This window comes from Scyliorhinus torazame, chromosome 15 (genome assembly GCF_047496885.1).
Source record: "Scyliorhinus torazame isolate Kashiwa2021f chromosome 15, sScyTor2.1, whole genome shotgun sequence".
Lineage (NCBI taxonomy): Eukaryota > Metazoa > Chordata > Chondrichthyes > Carcharhiniformes > Scyliorhinidae > Scyliorhinus > Scyliorhinus torazame.
Genome location: NC_092721.1, coordinates 123,628,703 through 123,646,458, shown reverse-complemented (window position 1 = coordinate 123,646,458; position 17,756 = coordinate 123,628,703). Strand labels below are relative to the sequence as shown.

Here is a 17,756-nt window from a genome sequence, read left to right as displayed (position 1 = left end):
TTCTATGCCACTCATATTCTTGTAGACCTCTATCTGGCCGCATCTCTACCTCCGTCATTCCAGTGAGAACAGACTGAGTTTATCTAACCTCTCCTTATAGCTAATGCCCTTCATAGCAGGCAACATTCTAGTAAACCGCTTCTGTACCCTCTCCAAAGCATCCACATCCCCCTCGTAGTGTGGCAACCAGAATTGTACACAATATTCCAAATGAGGCCTAACTAAGGCCCTGTACAGCTGCAACATGTCTTACCAATTTTTATATTCAATGCCCCGACCGATGAAGGACAGCATGTCGTATGCCTTCTTGACCGCCTTATCCACATGCGTTGCCACTTCCAGTGATCGGCGGACATGCACACCCAGATCTCTTGCCTGTCAGTTTGTATCCAATGAAAGAGACAATTTAATTATTGTTTCCATATCACATTCTAAGCTATCTTCTGCATCCTTAGCTCTGCTTATTGGCTGCTTATAAATTACGTTACTTTGATCCTTGAGTAATGTGAATCATGCACAGTTGCTTCACAGCTCCAGGGTGTCTAGTTTGATTCCCGGCTTGGGTCACTATCTGTGCGGAGTCTGTACGTTCGCCCCGTGTCTGTGTGGGTTTCCTCCGGGTGCTCCAGTTTACATCCACAGTCCAAAGATGTGCAGGTTAGGTGGATTGGAGATGCTAAATTGACCTTGGTATCCAAAAAGGTTAGATGGGGTGATTGGGTTACGGAGATAGGGTGGAGCTGTGGGCTTAGAAAGGGTGATCTTTCCATGGGCCTGTGCAGACTCGATGGGCCGAATGGCCTCCTTCTGCACTAAATGCTATGCATCCTGTTCTCCTTTTACTAAAGCAACAGAATTGACCAGTTTAGTTTGTTTCTGGTCCAAATAAAAACCAAGTCCAAATGAGTCCTGTGATACCTGCCTCCATTCTGATAATCTAACTATTACTGTTTTTCCTATTTTGGGCGGCACGGTAGCACAGTGGGTAGCACTGTTGCTTCACCGCGTCAGGGTCCCAGGTTCGATTCCCAGCTTGTGTCACTGTCTGTGCGGAGTCTGCATGTTCTCCCCATGTCTGCGTGGGTTTCCTCCGGGCGCTCCGATTATCTCCCACAAATCCCGAAAGACGTGCTGTTAGGTAATTTGGACACCTGAATTCTCCCTCAGTGTACCCGAACATGCGCCAGAATGTGGTGACTGGGGGCTTTTCACAGTAACTTCATTGCAGTGTTAATGTAAGCCTACTTGTGACGATGAAGATTTTTTTAAATTTAAAATAGGAAAACAACTTCAACCTGTCCAATCTTTCCTCATAGCTGCAATCTTGAACTGCACACAGTATTTGGCTTGTGGCCCATTTAATGTTTCACATAGTTCCAGCATACCCTCCCTGCTCTTATATTCTATGCCTTTGCAAATATATGGAAGTATTGATGGCCACAGTTAAAAGAAAGAAACTGGGAAATATTGGTGATTGCACAATGGAAATAAAATAGAATATTTCCAACACTCTATTATTGAATATGAAAGAGAAAATTAAATGTATGCTAAATGGGCAATCTCCAAAGTGGATGAAAGATCATATGGAAGAAAGAAAAATTATAAAACATCCAGGAGAATAAGAGTCTTTTTCCTAAACAGGATAAAAGATGTAGGGTGGAATTTTACGGCACCATAATTGAAAATGTCCATTGACTTTGCAGAACCGGAATATCCCACCGATGGGAGGGGCTGTAAAAGTCCACCCATAGCGTGTAATGAAGACCAAGAGAGAATTTTTCTCTAAAGATAGTGAGCCCAAAATCAAAAGGTTCTTGTGGTATAAGTTTGTGGTATAAGCGGGTTAGTTTGAAAATTAGAATTCAAAGATTACAAACTAGTAAAATTAAGAATAAATTAGTTGGAATATTAAATCAATACATTTGCTAAACATTCATTGAAGAAAGTAACTTGCTATCCAATTTCTTTAGTATACTCAATATTCTAAAGGCATTTTAAGTCAGCCTGATGGCAACACTGAGATTGACTACCCACCACTTTATGTTTAAGCTTCGATGTAAAGAACAAAAACATGAATCGGAGCAGGAATAGACGATTTGGCTTTTCAAGCTTGATCCACTGTTCAATGGGAGATTGTATGACCTTCAACCTTCCCTCCACCTTCATGAACTATTCTCAGATCCCTTGATTCCCTGAGTATCCAAATATCTATTGATTGCTGTCAATAACTATTCATACACAGTTCTGAGATAGTGTTCCAAAGAACCATAAACCTGAGTGGAAAAAGGTTCCTTCCCATCGCAGTCTAAAATAATTAACCCCTTATTCTGAGACTGCATCTGCAAGTTCTCTAGTTTTGACCAAGAGTCATCCAGACTCTCAACTTCTCTCTCCACAGATACTGTCAGACCTGCTGAGATTGTCCAGCATTTTCTGTTTATGTTTCAGATTCCAGCATCCGCAGTAATTTGATTTTATCCCCAAGTTCTAGACTCCCCAGCCACGGAAACGTCATCCCAGCATCTACCCTGTCAATCCTCTTGAGATTTAAAAAAAAATATTTTAATTCAAATCAGGGAACACAAAACGTATCAATAATCGTTCAGTAACAAAATACAGCACTCCTTAATTTGACATTTTTCCAGCACACTACCTTCTAAGAACAAATCCTTTACCTGTCTCACACGCACACACATACACAATCATGCCACCACTTAAATGTTGCATCCATCCCTGCCGGGGCGAACAAGTGATTCTTACGAATAGGGTCCAGCACCGACCTATTCCCCCAAACCAAAATGCCACCTCAACTGGCTCCAGTTCTTTAAGGAGGACGTCACCACCCGTTCTACATATCGATTTGTCGTCCTTTGCGACTCCAGGCACTTTTCCATTTGCTCCATGGTACCACGAAGAGGGGCACCGCTCTCTCGATCGCCTTCGACCAATCTTCCTGCATCCCCCGCCGATGCTCTCTTTGATCAGGCCCATCAGTTGTTTTGCTGACAGTGGGGTGATTGACGATAACATCTCTTCCTCCACCTTTTTTTTCCCTCTGCAGCACACCGACCCTGCATTCCACTGTCGCCCTAACCTTTATGTCCCTGCCATAGTACCTCAAAGGAGAAATCACTTTTCCCACTTTCTTGACCAAGTCACCCCATAAACAGGCAGAAAAAGGGGCCTAACCAAAACCTTTGTTACCCTGCGTGTGGCTGATCACAACATGGCCCCCAATTAAAAAAACAACTTTTTCGATGAGATGACTTCTCATTCTTCTGAACACCAGAGAATATAGGTCCATTCTACTCAATCTCCCCAAATCTCTCATCCCAGGAATCAAATCAAGTGAACATTTACATCCCCATTTGGAGACAAGTGTGCTTTACCTTGGGTAATGAGACAAAAACAGTACAATGAATTACAGGTGTGGTCTCACCAAGATCGTATAAAATTGTAATAAGACTCGTTTACAAAGGGATTGCAGTACAGAGTAATAAACGCTTTCAGAATTTCATGAACTGAATGTTGAATTTGTGATGTATGTACAAGGAAACCAAGCCCCTCTCCATAATCAATATTTCCCAGTCTCTTAGCTTTTTAAAAAAAAAAAGTTCTGTTTTCTTATTTTAGTAGTAAAGTGAATAACTTTACATTTCCCCACAGTATACTCCACTCAACGGTTTACCTCACTTAGCTAGACAGCCAGTTCGTGATGCAGAGTAAGGCCAGCCATGCGGGTTCATTTTCTGTACCGGCTGAGGTTATTCATAAAGTCTTCGCTTTCTCAAACTTGCTCCTTGCCTGAAGTGTGGTGATCCTCCGGTTAAATCATCACCAGTCAGCTCTCTCCCTCAAAGGGGAAAGCAGTCTATGGTCATCTGGGACTTTACCTTATTCCACTCACCCAGCCAATCTAAATTCCTTTGCAGTTTGTGTTGTCCTCCCCGGTGCACTTCCCACCTAGCTTTGTATTGTCAGCGAACTCAGTTATGTTACACTCTGTTCCCTGTTTCAGTAATTGATCTAGATTGTAAATGGCTGAGACTTGTATACTGACCCTTGTGGTTCCTCACTAGTTACAACTGCCAAGCTGAAAATGATCCATTAATTCCTACTCTATCTTCTGCCCATTATTCAATCCTCAATCCCATGTGCAATAATTTTATGTAATAACCTTGTGTGGCATCTTTTTGAAGTCCTCTTGAGAAGTATAAAATTCATCATTTCCATTGTTTTTCCCCTTGTGTTCCCCGCTAATGACAAATCCTAAGATATGTTCAACATTATTTCCCTTTAAATCCATATTGACTCTGCCTAAAGTGTCCTATTTTATTATCATTAATAATATATTTTAGCATGTGCCCTTCTTCTCATGTCAGGCTAACTGGTCTACAGTTTCCTGTTTTATTTATTGCCTTGTTCCTTTAGCAAGGTTATGTTGCTACCTTTTAATCCATGAGAACCATTCTAAAATCTAAAGAATTCTGAATGATGATAAACCACTGCATGCATGGTTTCTGCAGCTAGCTCTTTTGAAACCCCAAGACCCTAAAGTCTTTTAAAATGTACCTGGGTCTGCACTTTAAATGCTCTAAGGTGCAAGATTATAGGCCGGGTGCAGAAAGGTGGGATCAGAAAGGGCACCTGGATGTCCTCGGGCTGACATGGACAAAATGGGCTTAATTGCTTCCTCCTGTGCTGTAACTTTTCTATGATTCTATTCTATGATTTGGCATAGGCCATCATTGTCATGAAATGCTTAGTTTTGCACTATTTCTGAAATGTCCTTTTGTCTTTTCAATAGAAAGACACAGATGCAAAGTATTCATTCATGCCTCTCCCGTTTTCTTTTTCCCCATTATAATTTCTCCTTCGCTACCTCTAGGGGACATGCGTTTACTTTCACCAACCCCTCCTATATATGTATACCTGATAAACAGATTGTAAAAGCTTCTATACCTCTTGCTGGTCTGCTTCAAATTTGTTTTCTCTCTTTTAATTTCTTGGTCCTCTTTTGCTGAACTCTCAAATCCTCCCAATCCTCAAGCTTGCTACTTTTTTGACAATACAATAACCAACCTCTCCAGTCTGAAAATTTTGTTCAGAAACATCAGTTGTTCGGAAATCTTTTCAGCAGATCCAAGAAACTCAACAGTTTACGACACCACGAAGTAGCGTGAAAAATTATTAAAATTCTTTAAATGGAATTTAATTTAATTGAAGATACAGTATTTGGATAAGTAAAACCATTTTTATTACTGCTTTGTAATGTTTTATCACTGTTTTATGACTCGGGTAAATTTTTATATCTGCAGTGTTTCCAGTTCACAATTTTGTGGTTAGGCATTCTAATGTCATTCTATAATTCTGAAAATTCTGAAATGAAGAAATGTCATGGTCCCAAACATTCCGGACTGGAGAGGTTACAGTGTATCATAAGCTTCTTTAATCTAATACAATCTTTCACTTCAGTTGTTAGCCAGAGTTGGATCACTTTTCTTGTGGGCTTTTATTCCTCAAGAGAATATGTATTCATTGCGAATTATGAGTGATTTCTTGACATATTTGCCATTGCTTATCTATTACCATATCTTTAGTCTAACCTACCATAGCCAACATGCCCTTTGTACCCAAATGGTTTGCTTTATTCAGCTTAAATCCTCGTTTGGGGTTTAGCTATGTCACATTTCCCCAGAGTGTCCTTTGCTATAAGGTTATTAATTAACCCTGTCTTCTTGCACAAAACTATATTTAAAGTAGCCTGTTCCCCAGTTGGCTCCTTGATAGATTGACCCAGAAAACTATGTTGAATGCATTCCGTGAACTCTTCTTTTAATACAAATCTAGTTTCCCAGTCTATATGATGATTCAAGTCCTCCATGATTAGTCTCTTTCCTTTGTTGCATGCATTTTAATTTACTGATTTATATTCTGCCTGATAGTATTATTGTTGGGGATCATAAATTACTTCCAAATGCTTTCTGCCCTTTGTTAGCTGAATCCAAACTGATTTAAGGTCCTTTCACGCTGCTCTCTTTTTATCTCATCCTTTATCAGATCACCCACTCCACCCTTTCTGTATTGTCAATTGGTTTTCAAAGCCAAGCTTCCTGGAGTATTTAGTTCCCAACATTGGTCACACTGCCACCATGACTTTGTAACAACTATTGGATTAAACACATTTATTTCTATCTGTGCTAACGATTCACAACAAATGCTTCACACATATGGTTAGCTTTAAGATTTTTCCACTTTTCCCTGATACCAACCATAATTACGAATGCTTATTACCTGTTTGTTCCTAACCCAACTTGCTTATTTTTACCCAAACTGTTACTCTTTTTATTACAACGTTGCCTTTTCTCTTGCTACTTTTGAATTGCCCTTTTGCCCAACTCCTCCCATACATCCCCACCTTCTACAGTTTGGTTTGGGCCATTTCAATGGCCACTTGACTTTGGCATTGTAGCAAGTGATTGTGTGACTGTACCTCAAGGTGAGGGACACCATGCAAGCAGCTCTAATCTATATTTTTGAAGTTTGAGTGTTTGCTGATATCTAGCACAACATAAGATAGCAACATTTTAAATCCAGTACTTGAGCTTTTGAAGCTGAATTAACTAATGTTTAAACTTGTGTTTTTCTGAACATAGGTATTTTGCACTTGGTCTTCTTTACCATTATAATGGTCAAAATGAAGCAGCACTACAGGTAAATTGGAGCTTAGACATCTATTTCAATACCGTTGTTACTCGTGCTATAATATCTGCATTGGTGAAATTCACTGGGGAGAAACTATTGAAGTTTCTCAATTAGTGGGTGGGGATGAGGAGCAGGGAAATTGCAAATGTTCATTGTTAAATGTTACTTAATGTGGTAATTGTCGAATACGAGAACGGTTCCCAAATTGCCTGGCTGTATAGCCCAGGAGCGCTGACACCAGAAGCAGGCTCTTTTGTGGTCTTGAAATTATTTTCTGCATTTCGTTGTCTTTTGTGCATTTGTCATTGAGCTTAGTGAATTTGAGCAATCCAGATATTTGTCTTCTGGCTGCTCATATGGGTCAAAGTAGTGATAGAACCTATGATGGTCAGTGGCATACCACTGATGTAAGTACTTTGTATATAGTGTGAGACCTATTCTTGCGTAAACAATTTCCCCGAGTCATAGATTTCGCAAATTTTTGAAGCAATTTCATACTTCATTTGCAGCGGTTGCAGGGCACCTACACTTGGAACGCAGTAGTCTTAGTGCAATATGACGTTGCTTACAACTATAATATGCTGATGAGTCCATGTACAGTGACATTCAATAAATTATTCTCCCAGTTGACAGATGAGGCTGAGTGAAAGCACGCTGTTGTAGTAGTGATGCTACGAAACGTACTGGAATCATAGAATTCCTACAATACATTTGGCCCATCAAATCTACACCGACCCTCTGAAAGAGCACCCTACGTAGGCCCACTTCCCTGCCCTATTCCTGTAACCCCACCTAAACTGCACATCTTTGGACATTAAGGGGCAATTTAGCATAGCCAATCCATCTAACCTGCACATCTTTGGAGCAACCAGAGGAACCCCACGCAGACATGGGGAGAAAGTGCATAACTCCACACAGACGGTCTCCCAAGGCTGGAATTGAACCCGGGTGCCTGGCGCTGTGAGGCAGCAGTGCTAACCACTGTCTCAGCGTGCCCTACTATATGTGCTTGGCTTAGAAATTGTCCAGTGTAAATCACTTGCTGAGACACTGTTTATTGGGATTTCTACAGCGAATGCTGTGACTTGGAAATTTTACTGGTTATGAAACTAGAGCATCACATGTAAATGCAATGAAATTGAAACCATTATCCAGGAAAATCAGTGAATATTTCATCCAGGAAGAGCATCTATTTCATATTCCTGATTCTGACTGTGATCAACAGTCCAAGGTAGCTAGTTATTGGAGTTTGTTAAAATGTACAGTTATATCCAAAAATATGGGGTGGGACTCTCTGTCGGCCGACACCGAAATCATAAAGATGATTAGGCGGAGAACTGGTTTTGATGCCAAAATTGTGGCGGGAACTAGGTTCATGCCAAATCACAATTTTCCATTGCCTCAACAGCGGCGTCAATGTGTTCCACTCTGCACATGCAGTAAATTCCATTTACATATCATTAGTGGGGCTGACCCAGTATTCTCTGGGGCCGCCATAATTCTCTGCCTCCACAGTGGGGAATTCCTGACGCCGAGGTTCACTTATGCTTTGAAAAATCGTGAAACGGGTGCCTTGGCTGCTGCGGGGGAGAGAGGAGGTACAAAAAGTGTCCAACATTGCCATAGTGTGCTGACAGGTCTGCCACAGGACAGGGGGGCTTCTGCCAGGGCTGGGGGGCTTCTGCCTGGGCCGGCGGGGGAGTAGCGTGGTGTGGCCTGGAGGTGGGCTGTGGGGTCGGGGTGGACGGGCACGGAACACCATTGCTGCAGTCGGAAAGGCAGCCATGCAGCTGCGCACACTGGTGATTGCCCACAGCGAACTTAGTGCCACGGGCGTAAGGGTGTCCTCCCAGGCCACTCCCCTATTTGCCCTCTGGCCCCAGCCAACCCATCAATGGGATAGACTCACTCCAGTGCGACCAGTGTCATCTTGTTGGCTAGGATGAGTGTGTGTGAGGAGTGAAGTGTGTATATGCAGCTGCCGCTTGTCAGCCTCCTGAGTGTCAATCACAGACCCGGTGAATCAGACTGTTTTTCATTGGAATCAGTCATGCTCCACATGGTGCACCCGGTGCTAGCCCCTCAGCAGTCGCTGAATCGGCCCAGGTGCGGCGTCAGTTTTGCTATTGTAGAAGTCCATGAATCCTGCCCTGGTGTCAACACTTAGTCTCAGGAACAGCGAATCCAGCCCATGCTCTTTTGACCAGTGCTTGATATTTGTCTCAAGAGGAGGTGTAATTTGGTGGGTTAGACGAGAACAACTTTCACTGCTGGTTGGAAGAAGTTTGCTTTACTTTCTCTCGTGATGTGATGTGAATCTCTTTCCACAGAAATTTATAGGTGAAGTGCTTATAGGAGTTGAGTCTAACAATTTAAACGTCCAACTAGAAGCATTCTCAGATTTTTCTCCTCCCCCAACACCTACCCCACCCTCCCCCAGGCAAAGACCACTGCCCAAAATAGGGGCAATCCAGTTAGATTGTTAGGAAGATAGGTATTCCAAATCTCGTATTGGATGAAAACTATAGATGCAATCTTCCCATGACATTAGCTACGCAAAAATGCCATAGATGCCTAAATGTGAACAGTGTATTAGTTTATAGTCCTGTAAATCTAAAGTGATCATAATATTTGTTAGCATGGCAATAACATATGTCGTGCCTTTAACATAAAATGCCTCAAGGCACCTTACAGGAGTAGTACAAAGAAAAATATGACACTGAGCCGCATATGCCAATATTCGGCAAGGTGACCAAAAGTTTGGTAATCAAGGTGGATTTTAAGGAGTGTGAAAAGAAGCAAGCGAATTAGAGAGTTGACAAGTGTAGAGGGGGTATTCCCAGAGATTAGGGTCTAGGCAAGTGACATGGCCATCAAACATAGAATGATTAAACTTGGGGGCCTCGAGTGGTCAGAATTAGAGTAGTGCAGACATCTGAATGTTGCGGGAGATGGAGAAGGACATGGCCATGGAAGGATTTGAAAATTAGTAAGAGAATTTTAAAAGAAGATGCCTCATGACTGTGAATCACTCTGGGTTAGTGGATTTATGGGGGTATAGGTGAAATGAGTCTTGATGTGAGTGAAGACATGGGCAGCAGAATTTTGAATGGCCCTAAGTTTGGGCAGCACGGTAGCATTGTGGTTAGCACAATTGCTTCACAGCTCCAGGGTCCCAGGTTTGATTCCCGGCTTGGGTCACTGTTTATGTGGAGTCTGCAAGTTCTCCCCATGTGTGCGTGGGTTTCCTCCGGGTGCTCCGGTTTCCTCCCACAGTCCAAAGATGTGTGGGTTAGGTGGATTGGCCATGCTAAATTGCCCATAGTGTCCAAAATTGCCCTTGATGTTGGGTGGGGTTACTGGGTTATGGGGATAGGGTGGAGGTGTTGATCTTGGGTAGGGTGCTCTTTCCAAGAGCTGGTGCAGACTCGATGGGCCGAATGGCCTCCTTCTACACTGTAAATTCTATGATTCTAATCTATGATTCTAAGTTAACAGAAGGTAATATGGGGCTGGTTTAGCTCAAATGGCTCGTCAGCTGGTCGGTAATGCAGGACAAGTACAGCAGCGCGGGTTCAATTCCCGTACCGGCTTGCCCGAACAGGCGCCGGAATGTGACGACTAGGGGTTTTTCACTAACTTCATACTTGTGACTTCACACTTGTGGCAATAAAAGATTTGTTTGTTTGTTTGTGAGAGAGCATCCAGGCGTGTTGGAATAGTCAAATCCAGAAGTAACAAAGACATGAACAAGCGTTTCAGTAGCACATGAGCTGAGACAACGAAGTTAAGCAATGTTACGGAGATGGAAATAGGTCTTGGTGTTGGTACAAATATGCAGTCAGAAGCTCATCTTGGGATGAAATTTGACACCAAAATTGCAACAAACTTGCTTCATCTTCCAACAGCGGGACAGAGTCAGTAGTTGGGGAACAGAGTTTGGAGTGGGGCCCAAAAAACATCAGCCGTTCCAATATTTAATGAAAAACATTTGTAATCATGCAAAGTTTTTTTTTTTTTTTTTTTTTTTTAGCTGATGTCTGTGATTTTAAAGTGTACACTCTCAACCTTTTTGCTTTTCTGTGGTGTCTCACTTTTCTGTTCATGCTTTTCTTTATATTTCTTAGCACTCTGGAAAATGACAATAGAAATAATTACAGATTTTGGAGAAGTTAATGTGATTATACAGATCGTTGTTGCATTAAGAAATGTCACCTTTGCTGAGCAGTCAGGGGCATGTAGGCTTTGCTGTAATGGAAAGCAGTGACTATGAATGTAGAATGAATTTAAAATTCCCAGCAGGCATGGAGGAAATCAAGTGTGGGTAAATGTGCCCCTTGGGTATAGCTCAGTTTATACCTGTGTGCCTGGTTATCGCTTTTCAGAACATTGCAGATTTCTGAACTGATTGTCAGCTTGTCTGTATATAATTAACACAAAACAGACTTGGAATGGTTTTGAATGAATATTCTTGTCTCGAGCAATAGATTTCTCAGTTTATTTGAAACCTAGTTTTGTGCTGCACAGTTTAGCAGTTTACTACACCACTTTTGTACCATTTTTAAATGCACTAAATTCTGATGCTGCTCACTATAGAATTTCTTCTATTGTTTGTCTTGTTAATTTTTAACATTTTAATACATTACATTCTTTGTCATGTTCCTCTTTGATGTAACGATTACGATGTAAAATTGAAACTCAGTCGAAAATTAGATTGATTCTTTAAACATTAAATGGAGTGAATCTTCTCAGATTAAATTACAGTAATTTATCTCCTATTTATTATCAGCAGTGTCGAAGAATGCCTCACCGATAAGGCACCATGTTTGTCTTAGAGTCATAGAGGTTTACAGCATGAAAACAGGCTCTTTGGCCCAACTTGTCCTTGCCGCTCCGTTTTTACCACTAAGCTAGTCCCAATTGCCCACATTTGGCCCATAACTCTCTATAACCAGCTTTCCCATATAACTTTCTAAATGCTTTTTAAAAGACAAAATTATACTTGCCTCTACTACTGCCTTTGGCAGCTCATTCCAGACACTCACCAACTTGTGTGGAAAAATTGCCCCTCTGGACCCTTTTGTAACTCTCCCTTCTTACCTTAAACCTATGCCCTCGAGTTTTAGACACACCTACCTTTGGGGAAAATATGTTGACTATCTACCTTATCTATGGCCCTCATTATTTTAGAATGGGGAGATGCCGAGGTTCACCTGAGGAAGGAGCAGCGCTCCGAAAGCTAGAGATTCGAAACAAACCTGTTGGACTTTAACTTGGTGTTGTAAGACTTCTTATATTATTTTATAGTCCTGTATATGATCACCCCTAAGCCTCCTACGCTCCAGGGAAAAAACATCCCAGTGTATCCAGCCTCTCCTCATAACTCAAACCAAGTACTGGTAGCATCCTAGTAAATCTTTCCTGCACTCTTTCTAGTTCAGTAATATCACTTCTATAATAGGGTGACCAGAACTGTACACCGTATTCCAAGTGTGGCCTTACTAATGCCTTGTACAACTTCAGCAAGACGTCCCAACTCCTGTATTCAATGTTCTGACCAATGAAAACAAGCATGCCGAATGCCTTCTTCACCACCCTGTCCACCTGTAACTCCACTTTCAAGGAGCTATGAACCTGTACTCCTGGATCTCTTTGTTCTATAACCCTCCCCAACACCCTGAGGAGGTCCTGCCCCGATTCGATCCACCAATATTTATCACCTCACATTTATCGAAATTAAACTGCCATTGATCCGCCCATTGGTCCAAATGATCAAGATTCCTTTGCAATCCAAGATAACCTTCTTCACTGTCCACTAATTTTGGTGTCATATGCAAACTTACTAACCATGCCTCCTAAATTCTCATCCAAATCATTAATTTAAATAACTAATAACAGTGGACCCAGCACTGATCCCTGAGTCATACCGCTGGTCATAGGCCTCCAGTTTGAAAAACAACCCTCTACAACCACCCTTTGTCTTCTGTCGTCAAGCCAATTTTATACCAATTGGTTACCTCACTCTGGATCCCATGAGATTTAACCTCATGCAACAACCTACCATGCAGTACGTTATCAAAGGCCTTGCTAAAGTCAATGTAGACAATGTCGACTGCACTGCCCTCACCACCTTCTTGGTTACCCCTTCAAAAAACTCAATCAAATTCGTGAGACATGATTTTCCACTCCCAAAGCCATGCTGACTGTCTCTAATCAATCCTTGCCTCTCAATGCTGTTAGATCCTGGCTCAGAATATCTTTGAATAACTTACCCAGCACAGACGTTAGGTTCATGGGTCTGCAATTCCCAGATTATTCCCTGTGGCCCCTCTTAAACCAAGGCACAACATTTACTCCCTCCAATCCTCAGGCACCTCACCTGTGGCTGTCCACGATTCAAATGCCTCTGCTAAGGGACCCGCAATTTCCTCTCTAGCCTCCCACAACGTCCTGGGATACATTTCATCAGGTCTCGGGGATTTATCTACCTTGATGCGCTTTAAGACTTCCAGCACCACCACCTCTGTGATATGTACACTCCCCAATACATCACTATTTATTTCCCCAAGTTCCCTAACAACATGCCTTTCTCAATAGTAAAGACCAATGAGAAATATTTGTTTAGGATCTCACCCATCTCTTGCGGATCCACACCTTGTAGATCCTAAAGAGGCCCTGCTCTCTCCCTCGTTGCTCTTTTGCCCTTCATGTATTTGTAGAAGCTCTTTGGATTCTCCTTTGCCATATCTGCCAAGGCAATCTCATGTCCCCTTTTTGCCCTCCTGATTTATCTCTTAACGCTACTCCGACAACCTGTATATTCTTCAAGGGATCCATGTAATCCCAGCAACCGATGCATGGCATATGCCGCCTTCTTTATGACCAGAGCCTCAATACCCCGAGTCATCTAGGGTTCCCTACTTCTACCAGCCTTGCCCTTCACTCTGAAAGGAATGTGCTTACCCTGAACCCTGGCTAACACACATTTGAAAGCCTCCCACTTACCAGCCGTCCCTTTGCCTGCCAACAGACTCCCCCAATCAACTTTTGAAAGTTCCCGTCTAATATCTTCAAAATTGGCCTTGCTCCAATTTAGAATTTTAACTTTTGGGCCAGTACTATCATTCTCCATAGCTATCTTAAAACTAATGGACATGTGGTCATTGGTCCCAAATTGATCCCTCACTATCACTTCTGTCACCTGCCCTTATTTCCCAAGAGGAGGTAAGGTTTTGTCCCCTCTCTAGTTGGACCATCCACATACTGAATGAGAAATTCCCCCTGAATACACTCAACAACTTTCTCTCCATTCTAGCCTCTAATATTATGGCTGTCCCAGTCAATGATGGGAAGTTAAAGTCCCCAAATAATACCACCCTATTTTTCTTGCAGTCATCTATAATCTTACATATTTGCTCCTCAATTTCCCGCTGACTAGTTGGGGGCCTGTAATGCAATCCTATCAAAGTGATCTCTCCCTTCTTATTTTTCAGTTCTACTACTCATAGACTCAGTGGGTGAACTCTTGGATATATCCCCTCTCGGTACTGCCACGATATTCTCCCTAATCAAAAACACAACTCCCCCTTCCTCTCTTACCTCCTGTTCTATCTTTCCTATAGCATCTATACCCTGGAACATTGAGCTGCCAGTCCTGCCCATCCCTTAGCCATGTTTCAGTAACAGCTATAATATCCCACTCCCATGTACCCATCCACGCCTTGAGTTCATCTGCCATGCCTGTCGGGCCTCTTGCATTGAAATAAAAGGGGCAGCCCGGTATCACAGTGGTTAGCACGGTTGCTTCACAGTGCCAGGGACCTGGGCTGGATTTCCAGCTTAGATCACTGTCTGTGCGGTGTCTGCACGTTCTCTGTGTTTGCGTGAGTTTCCTCCAGATGCTCCGGTTTCCTCTGAAGTTACTACCACCAAGAATTCTCTCCCTAAACCACAAAGGATCGAGAAACCCCTAAGAAATCTCCCCCATAACGACAAAGAGTTGAGATACACCAAAAAACCTCCCTCTAAACCTCTAAAGGGTCGAGAAATCTCCCCCTACATCAAAAGGTGTCGAGAAATTCTATGTGGTGCACAGGGACTCCCTTGCCCCTGACTCCTAGACAGACGAAGGTGGGTGCTGTTCGGATCAAGCTAATCTTTCAAGGTAATCACCGGTAATATCTTCCTCGAATATTTCATTTTCTTATCACTTAATAGCACTACACACGGGTCAGACTTTTTAAGTAGAATAAGTAAACTTTACAATTGGACTTGATAGCAATTCTTTCAGGATATTAACTTAAATAAAGTTTATTTTCAAAATTAAAAGATTAAAACTTTTTTTTTAAAAAGGATATAACTGATCTTTTTCTTTCGATGTATTGGGCCAGTAGTAAGACCTTCAGGTCTTGTCAATCATAATTCTTTTAGTCTTGGGTCTTCTGATATATTTTCTGGGTTGTTTGGTTTTTCTTTCTTCTTTCTTCCTTCTTTCTTCCTCCTGCTCTTTATTTATTTCTTTGTGACCTTGTTCTTTATAGCTGCTGGCACTTTTTTCGCTTTGCGGAGCCGTTCGCCCAGCCTCCGCATGCCGTTGGCTTTTTTCTTCTGCTCCGGTCGTCGGCTGCCTTCCCCTCCGGCTTCCTTTGTTCAACTGTCTGCTGTCAACAGCCCCAACTGCTCTTAACTGCTGTTATTTTTTAAAATAACGGCTGCCGCGAGCGCCACACGTGCCTCCCGCATGCGCTGCCAACTGCTGCCTTTTTTTAAAAAAAAATACAACGACTCCCGCGATTCCCAGCACATGCCCCTTTCCAATAATTTTTTTCAAAAATGTTCGTAAACAACAACAAACTCCCACTAGGGTCGATTCTACACACACTCGCAGATACAAATAGTGGCCAGCCATCTTTTCTTTCTCCCCTGCAACATGGTCAAAGATTTGCCATGATTTTTAATTGAACGGCAGGCAGATGAGCTTCAAGGCACTAACTGGTGACGTCCCGTTCCTCTAAAGACACCAGCTCAAGTTTGTCATCCGCTCCCTTCGCCCAACATTGGTTCCTCAAACAAAAATCCTAAGTCCTCCCAGGACAACACCCGCGGCTCAGATGCCACATTTTCCTATTTTTTATTACACCACCCACAATAAAAAGATGTGCAGGTTAGGTGGATTGGTCATGCTACATTGCCCCTTAGTGTCCAAAAGGTTAGGTGGGATTACTGGGTTATGGGAATAGGGTGCTCTTCCCAAGGACCGGTCCAGACTTAATGGGCCGAATAGCCTCCTTCTGCACTGTAAATTCAGTGATTCTATGAAATGCAGTTTCATCTAGATTTCCCTTGCCCTTTGCCCTGCTTTCTCAGACCATCTGTCCGGTCATGTTTTGCACACTCACGCTGTGTTTTATTTCTCTCAGCCTTCCTGGACCCATTCACTGAGTTATCCACAGTTTCTGTACTCTGTACTGTGGCGCTTTTTGACTTTGGTTTCTCTGCCTTTCACTTTTCCCCCTGCTGCCTTTTGTCTCCACTTTACTTCCCTCTGACTTCCTGCATCGGTTCCCATCCCCGTGCCACATCAGTTTAGTTTAAACCCTCCCCATCAGCACTAGCAAATACTCCCCCGAGAACATTGGTTCCAGTCCCGCCCAGGTGCAGACGTCTGGTTTGTCCTGGTCCCACCTCCCCCAGAACTGGTTCCAATGTCCCAGGAATTTGGATCCCTCCCTCTTGCACCATGTCTTAAGCCACATATTCACCTTCTCTCTCCTGACCTTCCTACTCTGACTAGCACGTGGCACTGGTAGCAATCCTGAGATTACTACCTTTGAGGTCCTACTTTTTATTTTAACTCCTAACTGCTTAACTTCAACTTGTAGGACCTCATTTTTTTACCTATATTGTTGGTGCTATATGCACCACAACAGCCGGCTGTTCACCCTCCCTCTGAGACATCCTTGCACCAGGGAGGCAACATACCATCCTTGAGTCTTGTTTGCATCCACGCAAACGCCCATCTATTCCCCTTACCATAGAGTCCCCTATCACTATATCTCTGTCACTCTCTTTTTCCTGTGCAGCAGAGCCAACCATGGTGCCATGAACCTGACTGCTGCTACCTTCTCCTGGTGAGCCATCGCCCCCAACAGTATCCAAATCGGTATATCTGCTTTGGAGGGAGAGGACTGCAGGGGACCCCTGCACTGCCTTCCTACTCTTCCTCTGGTGGTCCCCCATTTCCTATCTCCCTCAGTAAATTTTACCTGCGGTGTAACCAACTCACTGAACACACTATCCATGACTTCCTCAGCATCGTGGATGCTCCAAAGTGAATCCATCCGCAGCTCCAGAGCCGTCAAGCGGTCTAACAGGGGCTGCGGTTGGACACACTTCTTGCAAGTGAAGGAGCCAAGAACATCTGAAGGGTCCCTGAATTCCCACATCGCACAAGTGGAACATGTCATGGGTCTGGGATCTCCTGCCATGACTTAACTCTTTTTTAAAATTTAATACAGTATTTGAAAATTTTTATAAAAATAACATCAACATGGCATAATAAACATCCCCCCCCCCCCAATCTCCATCTTCACACACCCCAGCCATACAACAACAACCCGCCCTCCCTGGAATACTGCATCTGCTGACATTTAAATTTTCCCCGAGAAAGTCGACGAACGGCTGCCACCTCAGAGTGAACCTGACCATTGACCGTCTTTAAGGCAAACTTTATTTTCTCAAGACTAAGAAACCCAGCCATATCACTAACCCAGGTCTCTACACTCGGGGACTTCAAGTCCCTCCACATTAACAACATCTGTCTCCGGGATACCAGGGAGGCAAAGGCCAAGACGTCGGCCTCTTTCGCCCCCTGCACTCCCAACTTAACCCTTAAGGTAACTTACAACAACAACTACAATGCCAAGAGAAAAATTAACAAAAAACTACTTGCCAGTCACCAGTCAAACTTACTGCTGGTCGAGGTGACTTCTCCCAGAATGCTCTTCTGCCGCCTCTGCTGGACGATGACCTACCTCCTGTTAGTCACTGGA

General features: G+C 43.0%; 1 protein-coding gene across 3 annotated transcripts in view; it reads left to right on the top strand.

The window, feature by feature from the left end:
• Positions 1–17,756, top strand: part of tgfbrap1 (transforming growth factor, beta receptor associated protein 1) — a 108,860-nt gene that overhangs the window by 55,288 nt on the left and 35,816 nt on the right. For all 3 annotated transcript variants that reach the window (XM_072476653.1, XM_072476655.1, XM_072476654.1), the window contains exon 9: positions 6,657–6,714. In XM_072476653.1, coding sequence (XP_072332754.1) covers positions 6,657–6,714 — 58 coding nt within the window. The remainder of the gene's footprint in view (positions 1–6,656; positions 6,715–17,756) is intronic.